This window comes from Nerophis ophidion, linkage group LG14 (genome assembly GCF_033978795.1).
Source record: "Nerophis ophidion isolate RoL-2023_Sa linkage group LG14, RoL_Noph_v1.0, whole genome shotgun sequence".
In the NCBI taxonomy this organism is placed as follows: Eukaryota; Metazoa; Chordata; class Actinopteri; order Syngnathiformes; family Syngnathidae; genus Nerophis; species Nerophis ophidion.
In genome coordinates this window covers 44,161,698-44,177,120 of record NC_084624.1, presented here as the reverse complement: position 1 = coordinate 44,177,120, position 15,423 = coordinate 44,161,698, and the positions used below count along the sequence as shown (strand labels likewise).

General features: G+C 40.8%; 1 protein-coding gene across 1 annotated transcript in view; it reads left to right on the top strand.

The window, feature by feature from the left end:
* The window catches only part of mfsd14a2 (major facilitator superfamily domain containing 14A2), a 54,363-nt gene extending 41,137 nt beyond the window's left edge, over window positions 1-13,226 (top strand). Inside the window, exons 8-12 of the mRNA XM_061920827.1 lie at window positions 4,475-4,546; window positions 4,632-4,744; window positions 5,233-5,330; window positions 7,310-7,467; window positions 11,571-13,226. Coding sequence (XP_061776811.1) covers window positions 4,475-4,546; window positions 4,632-4,744; window positions 5,233-5,330; window positions 7,310-7,467; window positions 11,571-11,783 — 654 coding nt within the window. The 3' untranslated portion in view covers window positions 11,784-13,226. The remainder of the gene's footprint in view (window positions 1-4,474; window positions 4,547-4,631; window positions 4,745-5,232; window positions 5,331-7,309; window positions 7,468-11,570) is intronic.
* The last annotated feature ends 2,197 nt before the right edge of the window (window positions 13,227-15,423 follow it).

The window sequence follows — 15,423 nt, the reverse complement described above, 5'->3', positions numbered from 1 at the left end:
GGTTCATGTCATCGTTGACGGTAACTTATAAAAACTGAGAAGGGCTGAACAAAAATGTCACCGAAAAGGAAATCATGTACTGCAGATTACAAGCTGGACGTAGTGAAATATGCAGCAGAAAACGACAAGAGGAAGCGGCGCATACCTTTGGAGTTGGCAGAGTTGTTTAGAAGCGACATCGAGGAAGAAGATTTCATGGGATTTATGGATTAGGAGTGACAGATTGTTTGGTAAAGGTATAGCATGTTCTATATGTTATAGTTATTTGAATGACTCTTACCATAATATATTAGGTTAACATAGCAGGCACCTTCTCAGTTGGTTATTTATGCCTCATATAACGTACACTTATTCAGCCTGTTGTTCACTATTCTTTATTTATTTTAAATTGCCTTTCAAATGTCTATTCTTGGTGTTGGATTTTATCAAATAAATTTCCCCCAAAATTGCGATTTATACTCCAGTGCGACGTATGTATGTTTTTTTCCTTCTTTATCATGCATTTTCGGCCAGTTTACTCCGGAGCGACTTATAATCCGAAAAATACGGTATATATTTTAAACTAAGAAATCACTTGTACATAAGTATTCACAGCCTTTTCCGTGAAGCTCAAAAGTGAGCCCACAGGTGCCTCTTTAAGATGTTCTTACAGCTTAATTATATTCCACCTGTGTAGTGAATTCAGTTTTTTGGACTTGATTTGGTAAGACACACACCTGTCTATATTTAAAGACTCACACTTGACAGTGCATGGCAGAGCACAAACCAAGAATGAAGAATGAATTGTTTGTGTCAAGGCACAAATTTGGGGGAACAGTACAAACAAATATCTGCCACCTTGAAGGTCTCAATGACCACAGTGGCCTCCGTCGTTCATAGGCGGATGACGTTTGTAACCACCAGGACTCTTCCGAGAGCTCACTGGCCGTCTAAAGTGAGCGATCTGGAGACAAGGGCCGTCGTCAGTGAGGTGACCAAAAACCCAATGGTCACTCTGTCAGAGGTACAGTATTCCTCTCATGAGAGAGGAGAACCTTCTAGGCTGCAATCTACCAATCAGGCCTGAATGGTAGAATGACCAGATGGCCAAAATGTGCCTGAAAGACTTTATCAGAGATATCGTATTCCTCTCTGGGGAGAGGAGAACCTTCAAGGCAGCAATCTACCAATCAGGCCTGAATGGTAGAGTGACCAGATGGCCAAGATGTGCCTGAAAGACTTTATCAGCGATACAGTATTCCTCTCATGAGCGAGGAGAACCTTCTAGGCAGCAATCTACCAATCAGGCCTGAATGGTAGAATGACCAGATGGCCAAGATGTGCCTGAAAGACTTTATCAGCGATACAGTATTCCTCTCATGAGCGAGGAGAACCTTCTAGGCAGCAATCTACCAACCAGGCCTGAATGGTAGAATGACCAGATGGCCAAAATGTGCCTGAAAGACTTTATCAGAGATACAGTATTCCTCTCATGAGAGAGGAGAACTTTCTAGGCTGCAATCTACCAATCAGGCCTGAATGGTAGAATGGCCTGATGGCCAAAATCTGCCTGAAAGACTTTATCAGAGGTACAGTATTCCTCTCTGGTGAGGAGTACTGCGGCTTAGCTCGGTTGGTAGAGTGGCCGTGTCAGCAACTTGAGGGTTGCAGGTTCGATTCCCGCTTGTGCCATCCTAGTTACTGCCATTGTGTCCTTGGGCAAGACACTTTACCCACCTGCTCCCAGTGCCACCCACACTGGTTTAAATGTAACTTAGATATTGGGTTTCACTATGTAAAGCGCTTTGAGTCACTTGAGAAAAGCGCTATATAAATATAATTCACTTCACTTCAGGAGAACCTTCTAGTCAGCAATTTACCAATCATGCCTGAATGGTAGAGTGACCAGATGGCCTAAATGCACCTGAAATACTTTATCAGACCATGAGAGAAAAAAAATCTGGTCTGATGAGACAAAGCTTGAACTCTTTGGCGTGAATTCCAGGCGTCAAGTTTGAAGGAAAGCAGGCACCGCTCATCGCCAGGCCAATACCATCCCTACAGTGAAGCATTGTGTGGGGATGTTTTTGCAACGACAGGAACTGGTAGACTGGTCAGGATAGAGGGAAAGGTGAATGCAGCAATGTACCGAGACGTCTTCGATTAAAACCTTCACCAGAGCACTTTAGAACTCAGACTGGAGCAACAGGTAATCTTTCGGCAGGACAAGAACCCTAAACACATGCCAAGACAGCAAAGGAATGTTTTTTAGGACAACTCTTTAAATGTCTTTGAGTGGCTCAACCAGAGCCCAGACTTAAATCCAATTGAACATCTCTGGAGAGATCTTAAAATTAAAAACCCCATTCAACCCGAAGGAGCTTGAGAGGTCCTGCAAAGAGGAATGAGTGAAACTGCCCAAAGATAGGTGTGCCAAGCTTGTGGCTTGAGGCTGTAATTGCTGCTGAAGGAGCATCAACAAGGTATCAAACACAGGCTGTGAATACTTATGTACATATGTTTATTTTTAATAAATCTGCAAACATTTCTTTAAAAAAAAACATTTTATTATGAGGTATTGTGTGTAGAAGTTTGAGGACATTTTATCTATTTCATTTTGGGGTATGGCAGAGGGGTTAGTGCGTCTGCCTCACAATATGAAGGTCCCGAGTAGTCAGGGTTCAATCCCGGGCTCGGGATCTTTCTGTGTGGAGTTTGCATGTCCTCCCCGTGAATGCGTGGGTTCCCTCCGGGTACTCCGGCTTCCTCCTACTTCCAAAGACATGCACCTGGGGATAGGTTGATTGGCTACACTAAATGGTCCCTAGTGTGTGAATGTGAGTGTTGTCTATCTGTGTTGGCCCTGCAATGAGGTGGCGACTCGTCCAGGGTGTACAGCGCCTTCCGCCCAATTGTAACTGAGATAGGCACCAGCGCCCCCCGCAACTCCAAAGGGAATAACTTCAGGAAAAACACTGCAGACCCCGCCCCCCTCTACATCAACGGCGAGGAGGTGGAGAGAGTCAGCTCCTTCAAGTTCCTCGGCACCCTCATATCTGCTGACCTGTCCTGGACCCAAAATACAACTGCGGTCATCCGGAAGGCCCAGTGGAGACTCCATTTCCTGAGGGTGCTGAGGAAGAACAGACTGGAGAGGCAGCTGATGGTGACCTTCTATCGCTCGGCTGTCGAGAGCCTGCTGACGTACTGCATAACAGCGTGGTACGCCAGTTGCACTGAAGCAGACAAACAGGCGATTCAGAGGGTCATAAAGTCGGCACAAAAAATCATCGGCTGTCCCCTGCCCTCCCTTAAGGACTTACACAACTCCCGTTGCCTCAACAGAGCAAAACACATTACCAAGGACAGCACACACCCTGGCTTCCACCTGTTCGGCTTGCTACCATCAGAGCCAGAACAAACAGGCTCAGAGACAGCTTCTTTCCCAAAGCTGTCACCATGTTGAACTCTTATAATAATAATAATATCAATCAATCAATCAATGTTTACTTATATAGCCCTAAATCACTAGTGTCTCAAAGGGCTGCACAAAACACTACGACATCCTCGGTAGGCCCACATAAGGGCAAGGAAAACTCACACCCAGTGGGACGTCGGTGACAATGACCCAGTGGTGACCCAATGATGACTATGAGAACCTTGGAGAGGAGGAAAGCAATGGATGTCGAGCGGGTCTAACATGATACTGTGAGAGTTCAATCCATAATGGATCCAACACAGTCGCGAGAGTCCAGTCCAAAGCGGATCCACCACCATTCCCGTTCACAGCGGAGCCAGCAGGAAACCATCCCAAGCGGGGGCGGATCAGCAGCGCAGAGATGTCCCCAGCCGATACACAGGCAAGCAGTACATGGCCACCGGATCGGACCGGACCCCCTCCACAAGGGAAAGTGGGACATAGGAGAAAAAGAAAAGAAACGGCTCCCCTATACAATATAATGCCCTAATTAATACCCTACTGTGCAATACTACCCTTCGAGTGCAATACGTCCGTCACTGATTATTTATTACTTCGGTACTCCTGTCTTGCTGTGTATATTGTACAGTATTTGTATTTTGTACTTCTATAGTGTTTTGTATATTGTACAGAATTGCTTATTATTTTTATTGGATAGTAGTCTGTTTATTTCAATTGTTAGTTTTTCCTTTTCACCTCTTATGTCATTTATTTCACCCCATATTTGTTCCCACTACCGCACCTTAAGTTGGAGTCTTTAATCTCGTTATATGCAAATATAATGACAATAAAGTTCATTCTTTTCTATTTTATTCTAATAAGCGGTAGAAATGGATGGATGGATTTTGGGATAAGGCTGTAATACAGCACAATGTGTAAAAAAAAAAAAAAATTAAGTGCCGTGAATACATTCTGGATGCACTGTAAGAATAGATACGAGAGAAACTACCGTTGTTGTGGTGCTGGTGCCAGAAGGAAGAAATGACAAAACTGGATTTTTTTCTAAATGTTCACCAGGTCATAGGCTTCTCATTGGCGACAGTGGCAGCCTTTATTGCTGTGGTGGGAATCCTCTCCATATTAGCTCAGGTACATAAATTAACATGAGATAGCATTTCTTAAATAAATAAAAAAAATTCTTATGACATTTATATTGATTTTCTCCCCTCCCAAGACGGTGGTACTAGGAATCCTGATGCGTTCCATCGGGAATAAGAACACCATCCTATTGGGCCTTGGCTTCCAGATTCTCCAGCTGGCCTGGTATGGCTTCGGCTCGCAGCCCTGGTCAGTCCTTGCTTGTTGGCACTGCTGCTAATTAAATATAGATAGTAGTAGTAGTAAATATGTCTCTTGTGAAATCATCATCACTCCAAATACTGAAGGTCAAGGGGGTTTAAAGTGGATTAGTTCTTTCTTCTTCACATTGTTGTTGAAGTGCCACCTCCCACCACCAAAGGGCATCATCATCTTAAATGAATGGATACTGTCCATTCTTAGCTGATATGAAGGCAAATTCCTAATGTATTTATTATTTACCAGAATACATTTGCTTATTTTAGATTAAAAAGTCATTTTGCTTTGATTTTCTAAAAAAAAAAAAATCTTTAATCTTATCTGAATCGTGTTGATGGTTGACTTTTCCCGAGCAAAAATATTACTTACTGAAAGTATTTTTTCTCTGAAAATTGAGGACTTGATTCGCGACTTTATTTGCGACTCTTGTCCATAATGAAGTCGCTTAGTCGCCTTAAGTCATCTCCCGTGTGTTGCAGGATGATGTGGGCAGCTGGAGCTGTGGCGGCCATGTCCAGCATCACATTCCCAGCCATCAGCGCCATCGTGTCCCGCAACGCCGATCCTGACCAACAAGGTGAGCTGACCTTGTCTACAACGCAAAAAAATAAAGTTGTCTGGATTACCTGGAATTAGGGGTGTAACGGTACACAAAAATTTTGGTTTGGTACATACCTCTGTTTAGAGGTCGGTTCATTTTCGGTACAGTAAGAAAACCACAAAGTATAATTTTTTGGGGTTATTTATTTACCAAATTTGCTAAATCTTCAACCAAAAATATTTTTCTTAGTGGAATATTTGATGTGAAGTAATAGGAATAGTTCATAATAACATTGATTTTGATTCAATATTATTGTTGGAGCCTATTTATATTGACTGATTGTTTTCAGCTGCTCACGCTCCTCCTGGTGGGCAACGTCCTCCTATAATTAGGAAGACAGCACAGCTGGGCGCTGCCTTTGTCTGTCTGTCAAATTGAAGGAGTGAGGAGTGATATTGTTTGTTTACCACTAAATAAGTTTATTTGTATCATATAGAAAGTCAACCACGGTGAATATTTTTTGTTTGTGAAAATAAATGATCAACATTTTGAATCTAGAAATATCTCCGCAAGTGCTTATTTGGAATTTAGTGCGTCATAAAACCTCCTCAAGGCTACTTTGCAATCTTTATTTATTTTATTTTTTTTCGAAACGTTTGAACGACAGCGTAGCCGTAACAATTATGTTTTGAGCAATGACAGTTTGAAAGACAAAAAAACAGCTTTGTTTTATTAGTCGACATTGCAACTTTTTCTAAATTACATTTAACCTTCAAGCTTTTTTATTTCACTTCTGTTATTTTTTTGATTATTTTAATAGTATTTATAGAATGTGCCGTGGGCCTTTAAAACATTAGCTCTGGGCGACAAATGGCTTCCGGGGTACACTTTTGACACCCCTGCTATAGATAATAAGAAATTAAATCTGATAAATCAATGGATAAAAATGAGATACTGGTGACGCCAGCGCGTTTATCATAACTCTCTCACATTGTTTGCTGCTGTTGCGCAAACATTGTGTTTTGTTTTTAACTCCTTCTTAACCCTTAACGTAGATTGTTAATACACGCAACCATAACTCAAAATCACGGACATTTGAGGCATTTAAGAAACTCAACCCTGACAGCTCCGCAAAAGAGGACATGTCCAGTGAAAAGAGGACGTATGGTCAGTCTATCCTAGCCCGGTCGCTGCTAGAATGCTAGCAAAAGAGGAGATGTCCGGTCCAAGCAGCGATCGGGCTAGGATAGACTGACTGTAGACGCCTTACTGCTTGCGTTCTCCAGGATCACTCGACACCACCAAGCTGGATTGACACCGTTTTATTTTTATTTTTATTTTTTATTTTCCTTTTTTCTTTTTTGGCACACGTGAATGATCTCCCACAATTTAAGTCTTCTGTCAGTGGTACGCCAGCCTTCTCCCGCAGCCTTCCGTGCCTTTCGGTGTCAGACTCAACCCCCGTGTCTCGCTCGGTCTTTCGACCCCGCTCATGGTCTCCGGCCCTCCCGATAAAGAGACAGGTGATTAGACAACTCGTTCCAGCTGAGAAATTTCCTCACCTGTCTTCGCTTCCTGCGCACGCCCCGCCCGCAGGGGACGTGTCGACCACGCCCCTCCACACTGACCATACGTCCTCTTTTCACCGGACATGTCTTCTTTTGCGGCGCTGTCAGGGCAGAGTTTCTTAAATGCCTCAAATGTCCGGCATTTTGAGTAATGTTTGCGCTACTTAATATGTCCGTCTGGAAACTTGTTTGCTTCACTTCGGCACCGAACCAAAACCCCCGTGCCGAAACGGTTCAATACAAATACACATACCGTTACATCCCTACTTGGAATACTGTTTGACCCATTGATTGTTTGATTGATTGAGACTTTTATTAGTAGATTGTACAGTACAGTACATATTCTGTACAATTGACCACTAAATGGTAACACCCGAATAAGTTTTTCAACTTGTTTAAGTCGGGGTCCACGTTAATCAATTCATGGTTTGTATTGTAATGCTTCAGGTGTGGTCCAGGGCATGATCACAGGCATCCGTGGCCTGTGCAACGGTTTGGGCCCGGCGCTCTACGGCTTTGTCTTCTACCTTTTCCACGTGGAGCTGAGCGACACGGACGGCTCCGAGAAAGGTGCCAAATCCAACATGGCGAACCCCACAGACGAGGTGAGCTGAACTGCCTGTAAATTTGCTTCGTAGTGATCCTTGTTGGTGGAAATTGACTCTATAGAATCAAATCGAATCAGAAAAATAGGCAGGTTAAAAGATAACACAAGAAAAACGAACAGACACAACACAGAGCACGATCAAAAAGAAACAAACAGGTTCACAGCAGGTACGTTATGGGACGCCATGGCAGGATGGAGATAACGGAGTGTTAAAGGTCAGGGAATAAAAGTGTTTTAAAAACAGGAAGAGAGGAGGCCAAAAGGGAGAAAGTCAAAGTTACAACTAAGTCCAGGTCTAAGCAAACTTTTCAGCACAAAAACTATAAAAAGTAGCTTCTTTGCATGAAGTGTTACATACACAGTATACATTTTCCTATTAATCATTTATAAAGGACAAATAAATAAACTGGCTTTGCTGTGTTTCCTCAAATGCAATCTGGAGCTCTGCCCAACTGTCTGTCATTCAGCTACAGATGTGGGAGTTGTATGTTTGATCATTTTGTTTGTCTTCAGCAAATAAGGTAACCTAGCGTTGCAGTTAAAATGTAGCTCACGTAGTTATTCTAGTGTTGCTAACGCCTCCTTTCCACTTCTTAATGTTGAATTGTTGAATGTGATATCAGCGGTAGAACCAGATAAGAAAACCAATTGAGATCAAGATCTCTTCCACAAGGGTGATCTGGCCAAGAGGTCAACAGCACGTCACAGAGCAGTTTCAGAAAAGTCATACGTTAAGACATACATTTTAAAATACATAAAAGAGAAGTGTAAAACTATAATAAAGATTTACACCTTTTAAAAACACAGGCACTGTCTCTCGCTGTCTGTCCCTCAGGACAGAACTTAAGGCTCCAAATGGAAGTATTTCAGAGAGTTTCAGTTTTGTCTGCAGTGCCTTCCATGCCAGAGGGGCAGCAAGGCCAAAAGCTCTTTTGCCAAATTCAGTCCGTACAGTTAAAACATAGAAATTGTTAGAGCATAATGCATAAGAGCTGTTTTTTTCTTTGTAACAAAGTACACAAGTATGGAGGCATCACACCTAGAAGAGCCTTATAAATGGTAGTCAGCCAATGTGTGTATCTGCGTGCACTCAGTGAAGATAAGTCTGACTTCATACACAGGTGACAATGGTGGGTGAGACTACCACAGCTAGTAACAAATCTTAGAGCTGAGTGAAGAACAGTGTCCAAGGACTGGAGGCATTTACTGTAGGTGAAGCACTAAAACAAAGCACGTCTCCATAATCAATTACAGTCAAGATAGTCTCTGTCACCAATTTCTTTCTGACTTCAAGAGAGAAGCAGTTTTTGTTTAAAAAAAAAAAAGAAACCAAGCTTTCCCTTGAGCTTAGGGACCAAGTTGTTGATATGGGCTTTTAAATGAAAGTTCCTGGTCAAGAGTAAAACCTGAGTACTTGTAATTTAAGACCTGCTCCATAGGGTTTCCATTTGATGTTACAATATTAGGAATATTTTCCAGTAGCACTTTCAATGATAGTGAACCATTACCTTGCTTTTATCTGTATTTAAAACCAATTTAAGACCAAATAAGCGGATAGGATATGACATCTGTTACATTGGACGAATGCAGATGTAAATCAAGTGCACAATAATTCTTCTTGGAGGCACACACTCCATTAGCATTAATGCTGCAGACACACAAAGCATGGTCTTCCCAGTAGGGCTTACTAAAAGCACTTTGAGACTGTCTGACTAATACACTTCCGATACACTGTTGTGCTAACTTTTTTAAACATTTCAATTTGTTGAACACTTTTATAATGCGGGTCCTTTAGCTTGGACAATAATCTTTGAAAATAAGTAGAGATGTCCGATAATACCAAACTGCCGATATTATCGGCCGATAAATGCTTAAAAATGTTATATCGGAAATTATCGATAATATCGGACTGCCAATATTATTGTCCGATAAATGCTTTAAAATGTAATATCGGAAATTATCGGTATCTGTTTCTAAAAGTAAAATATATGACTTTTTAAAACGCCGCTGTACGGAGTGGTACACGGACGTAGAGAGAAGTAGAGAGCAGTTGGGTCTCCCAGTCATACTTGCCAACCCTCCCGATTCTCTCGCGAGACTCCCGAATTTCAGTGCCCCTCCCGACAATCTCCCGGGGCAACCATTCTCCCGATTTCCACCCAGACAACAATATCAGGGGCTTGCCTATTGATTGATTGAAACTTTAATTAGTACATTGCACAGTACAGTACATATTTCGTACAATTGACCACTAAATGGTAACACCCAAATAAGTTTTTCAATTTCCACGTAAATCAATTCATGGTAAAAAGACACTGCCTTTGCGTGCCGGCCCAGTCACATAATATCTACAGCTTTTTACACACACAAGTGAATGCAAGGCATTCTTGGTCAACAGCCATACAGATCACACTGAGGGTGGCCGTATAAACAACTTTAACACTGTTACAAATATGCACCACACTGTGAACCCACACCAAACGAGAATGACAAACATATTTCGTGAGAACATCCGCACCGTAACACAACATACCGTATTTCCTTGAATTGCCGCCGGGTATATGGTATGTGCCTGTCTAGAATTACTACTAGGTCAAACTCGTTTCGCAAAATAATTAGCTAATGCTTAGCTTTACCGCCGGCTCAGGATTAACGCCGGGTCAAACTTGTTTCGTAAAATAGTGAGCATATGCCTAGAAATTCCGCCGGGTCACGAGTGACACTTCACCTGTCATTTTCAAAATGGAGGAGGCTGATTTCAATAATTTGAAATCACTTAAAGGGAAGAAGATTAAGAGCTATTTAGTAGGATTTAAGGTCCAAGCTATTGAATATGCTAAAATGAACAGTAAGCAGCTATGTTTTATTAATATACCGTAGCTATGTGTGTCAAATATGATTCAATAAATGACTCCCGCCTCCTGGTGGTAGAGGGCGCTAGTGATCCTTCTTGCTGCAGAAGAAGTGACAACAAGCAGCAAGAGTGAATAGCGATCGTTTATTTTTTCCTCTCGCTTGCACTTTTAACATGGAGGATTACATATCTAAAATAAAACAGTTTTCTAAACTGGACTTTCAATCGAAGCAGGAGGTAATAAAGGAAGATCTCCATCGAGACAGAGAGACTTTTAAAACTGAAGAAAGATAAGGAAGACTTGTAAAAACAAGTTATCGATGCTTTTGATCAGAAGGAGCTGCGCATGGACTTCATTTATAAGTAAAGGTAAAACCATAATAACGTTTTTTTTATTTAAATGTGCTTTTCATGATGGTATCCTTACATTACACTCAAATTTATAAGCGCAGGCCTATATTTACCGCATGCCTTTGGTAAGCGCCGGAGTGAGAAGAGGTTTTAAAATAATTAGCGCATACTTGCCTTTACCGCATGCCTTTGGTAAGCGCCGGAGTGAAAAGAGGTTTTAAATTAATTAGCGCCCCGGCGGCAATTCAAACAAATACGGTAAACAGAACAAATGCCCAGAACCCTTTGCAGCACTAACTCTTCCGGGACGCTACAATATACCCCCCACCCACCCACCTCAACCTCATCATGCTCTCTCAGGGAGAGCATGTCCCAAATTCCAAACTGCTGTTTTGAAGCATGTTAAAAAAAAATATTGCACTTTGTGACTTCAATAATAAATATGGCAGTGCCATGTTGGGACTTTTTTTCCATAACTTGAGTTGATTTATTTTGGAAAACCTTGTTACATTGTTTAATGCATCCAGCGGGGCATCACAACAAAATTAGGCATAATAATGTGTTCATTCCACCACTGTATATATTTGTATCGGTAATTAGAGTTGGACAATATCGGAAATTCAGCAAAAAAAGCCATTATCGGACATCTCTAAAAATAAGGCTCAATGGAAAGTGGTGCTTTGCGGTTGGCCCAACTCAGGAAGGAGTGAGGAATGGTGACTCCCACATATTTGTGTAGAGATGTGATGACAGGAGTCTCCATCCTGTCATGTGCGTGTCCAGTTAAGTTGTGGAAGTGCCACTGGGATAGGACACTTTGGCCATCCCGCTACGGGTCAAGGAGAGGAGTAAGAATAATGCGTGCACGTGCCGTGCGCTTCCTGTCATCCCTCCAGAGCGCCATCATCCCGGGGCCCCCCTTCCTGTTCGGCGCCTGTTCCGTGCTGCTCTCCCTGCTGGTGGCGCTCTTCATCCCCGAGCACACGGGGCCCGGAGCGCGGCCCGGCGCCTACAAGAAGCACAGCAACGGGGCGCAGAGTCACTCCCACAGCCCGCAAGGCAGCGGCGCCGAGGGCAAGGAGCCGCTGTTGGAGGACAGTAGTGTATAGCCTCAGCAGCCGGGGGAGGGCGGGGCTTAGCCCCCCCAGCCCCCACTTATGTCACACTTTCAGTATGTGAAGACTTGTCCTGTGCAGCACAAGCGGGACTCTGAAGAAGAAGAAGAAGAAGAAGAGCGTGTGTCCACTTTCTCTTTTTTGGGCTTTGGTGTGTTCTCACTTGGCCACTCCCCTTTCTGGATTAAGCGTTACTAACTTTTTATCGCGGAAGTCCAAAAAGCAGACCACTCTTTCTTTCCTTCACACGTGCATACAGAGACCATTTTGTCAGCTCAACACTTTTTCTTTATCTTCACCATTCAAATTTAGCTGTTTTTGTCATTACGGTTCCATTACAACAATCGTTGCCTTGAAGTGACCTAATATAAATATGTGATTGCAGAGAAGTATGGACATGACACAACCTGTATGACGACCGCGGTCTGAGAAGGCTGTAATCGGATGCTATTGCTCCCATCGGAGCTCTTACAAGCTTTTCTTTTCCTTCTCATCGCCGTGTGTCGCCATTTTTCTATGGCAAAAAATAATTAGGTTTAAAAACAAAACGTATTAGTTTCTGTGGTGCTCATATATCCGGCCCATTTCTGGGATACTATACTCCTGTTAGGATGGCATCCACCTAGCTGCAGTTACTGCGCCAGCCAGTAGGTGGCGTCAGTCTGCTATAAGATTACAACCATCTCAGTTCCCCCCCCCCCAAAAAAAAGTCTCAAGTGCATTTCAGCCTCCTCATCACGTTAGCCAATAATGTTTAACACTTCCTTACTTCACTGTAAACTTTAGTGCCAATTTTCTTCTTTTTCGTGTGTGTGTGTGTGCTTTTGATTTCCTGGTCATGATGTCTTAAATTTACTGTCTCCAGATTTAATACTTTTTTTTTTTTTTTTTAAATGTCCGTATCTATAAATATGTACAACCTTTTTAAAGAAAACATTTTAGGAATCCCGACGATTTAAACAGGCGTCCATCTCATTTCACGTTGGTTAACATTTTTCTTTAAAAGTCAGCGAGAGTTCCAAACTATGTATATCTTTATTTTTTTATTTTATTTACAATAAATCTTTGAATATCATATTTTAAAATCCCACACTGGACCAAACTGGGCTCCTTTAACGGTGTCGATTTGCCCTGCCCCCCCTTTTTCAGAGTTGACTCTAGTAGATGTGCGACCTTTGACCCATTTGCTGAATGGGTTCCACCTTTGGGTCGCCATGGTTGCGTCGTACAAGGAAGCAGGAAGTGTGTGCACGTACCTGCTGGCGTTTCATTTTTTTAAAGACCATGTATCTTGTGGCCTCTCTTCCCCCCCCTCTCTATCTCTCTGTGCCTAAAATCAGCCAAGAAACGAGAAGGACAACATTAAGTCGAGGTGGTTATTATGTAAATAAGGGAAACTAATGAAACTATTTATTAAAGGTTTATTGTACAATTAAAGCTTTGGACTTTGCGTCTGTGGTTTTTGAAACGAGGCGACACATTTTTGTGGCGTTTCACTTAGGGCTGGGCGATATGGCCTTTTTTTTAATATCTCGATATTTTTAAGCCATGTCACGATACACCAAATATATCTCCATATTTTGCCTGAGCCTTGAATGAACACTTGATGCATCTACCGTATTTTTCGGAGTATAAGTCGCACCTGCCGAAAATGCATAATAAACAAGGAAAAATACATATATAAGTCGCACTGGAGCAGGTGTCACCAACCTTTTTGAAAGCAAGAGCTACTTCTTGGGTACTGATTAATGCGAAGGGCTACCAGTTTGATACACACTTAAATAAATTGCCAGAAATAGCCAATTTGCTCAATTTACCTTTAATAAACAAATCTATATACCAGTATGCATAAAAAAATGGGTATTTCTGTCCGTCATTCCGTCTTACATTTTTTTCCTTTTACGGAAGGTTTTTTGTAGAGAATAAATGATGAAAAAAACCACTTAATTGAACGGTTTAAAAGAGGAGAAAACATGAAAAAAATGAAAATTTAATTTTGAAACATAGTTTATCTTCAATTTCGACTCTTTAAAATTCAAAATTCAACTGAAAAAAATGAAGAGAAAAATTAGCTACGTTGAATCTTTTTGAAAAAATTAAAAACTTTTATGGAACATCATTATTAATTTTTCCTGATTAAGATTCATTTTAGAATTTTGATGACATGTTTTAAATAGGTTGAAATCCAATCTGCATTTTGTTAGAATATATAACAAATTGGACCAAGCTATATTTCTAACAAAGACAAATCATTATTTCTTCTAGATTTTCCAGAAGAAAAATTTTAAAAGAAATTCAAAAGACTTTGAAATAAGATTTAAATTTGATTCTAAAGATTTTCTAGATTTGCCAGAATAATTTTTTGGGAACTTTAATCATAATAAGTTTGAAGAAATATTTCACAAATATTCTTTGTAGAAAAAACAGAAGCTAAAATGAATAATTAAATGAAAATGTATTTATTATTGTTAACAATAAAAAAATTTTTTTACTTGAACATTGATTTAAATTGTCAGGAAAGAAGAGGAAGGAATTTAAAAGGTAGAAAGGTATATGTGTTTAAAAATCCTAAAATCATTTTTAAGGTTGTATTTTTTCTCTAAAATTGTCTTTCTGAAAGTTATAAGAAGCAAAGTAAAAAAAAAAAGGAATTTATTTAAACAAGTGACGACCAAGTCTTTAAAATATTTTCTTGGATTTTCAAATTCTATTCAAGTTTTGTCTCTCTTAGAATCAAAAATGTCGAGCAAAGCGAGACCAGCTTGCTAGTAAATAAATAACATTTAAGAAAATAGAGGCAGCTCACTGGTAAGTGCTGCTATTTGAGCTATTTTTAGAACAGGCCAGCGGGCGACTCATCTGGTCCTTACGGGCGACCTGGTGCCCGTGGGCACCGCTTCGGTGACCCTTGCACTGGAGTAAAAGTCGAATTTGTTTGGGAAATTTATTTGATAAAATCCAACACCAAGAATAGATATTTGAAAGGCAATTTAAAATAAATAAAGAATAGTGAACAACAGGCTGAATAAGTGTACGTTATATGAGGCATAAATAACCAACTGAGAAGGTGCCTGCTATGTTAACCTAACATATTATGGTAAGAGTCATTCAAATAACTATAACATATAGAACATGCTATACCTTTACCAAACTATCTGTCACTCCTAATCCATAAATCCCATGAAATCTTATACGTCTAGTCTCTTACGTGAATGAGCTAAATAATATTATTTGATATTTTACGGTAATGTGTTAATAATTTCACACATAAGTCGCTCCAAACTATGAAAAAAACTGCGACTTACAGTCTGAAAAATACGGTAATCACAGCAGTATGATGATTCTATGTGTCTACATTAAAACATTCTTCTTCATACTGCATTAATATATGCTACTTTTAAACTTTCATGCAGAGAGGGAAATCACAACTAAGTCAATTGACCAAAAGTGTATTTATTAAACAGTTATTAAGCAGTGGCACAAACATTCGTGTCATTTCCAAAAGAGAAAGTGCAAGATTGTCAGAGACATTTTAAAACAAGCTACTAGTGCACTTTTGTGCATGATGTCACTAAGATGACTTATCAAAACAACACTAAATTAAAGTGCACTTTTTGTACAGAACGCCACTACA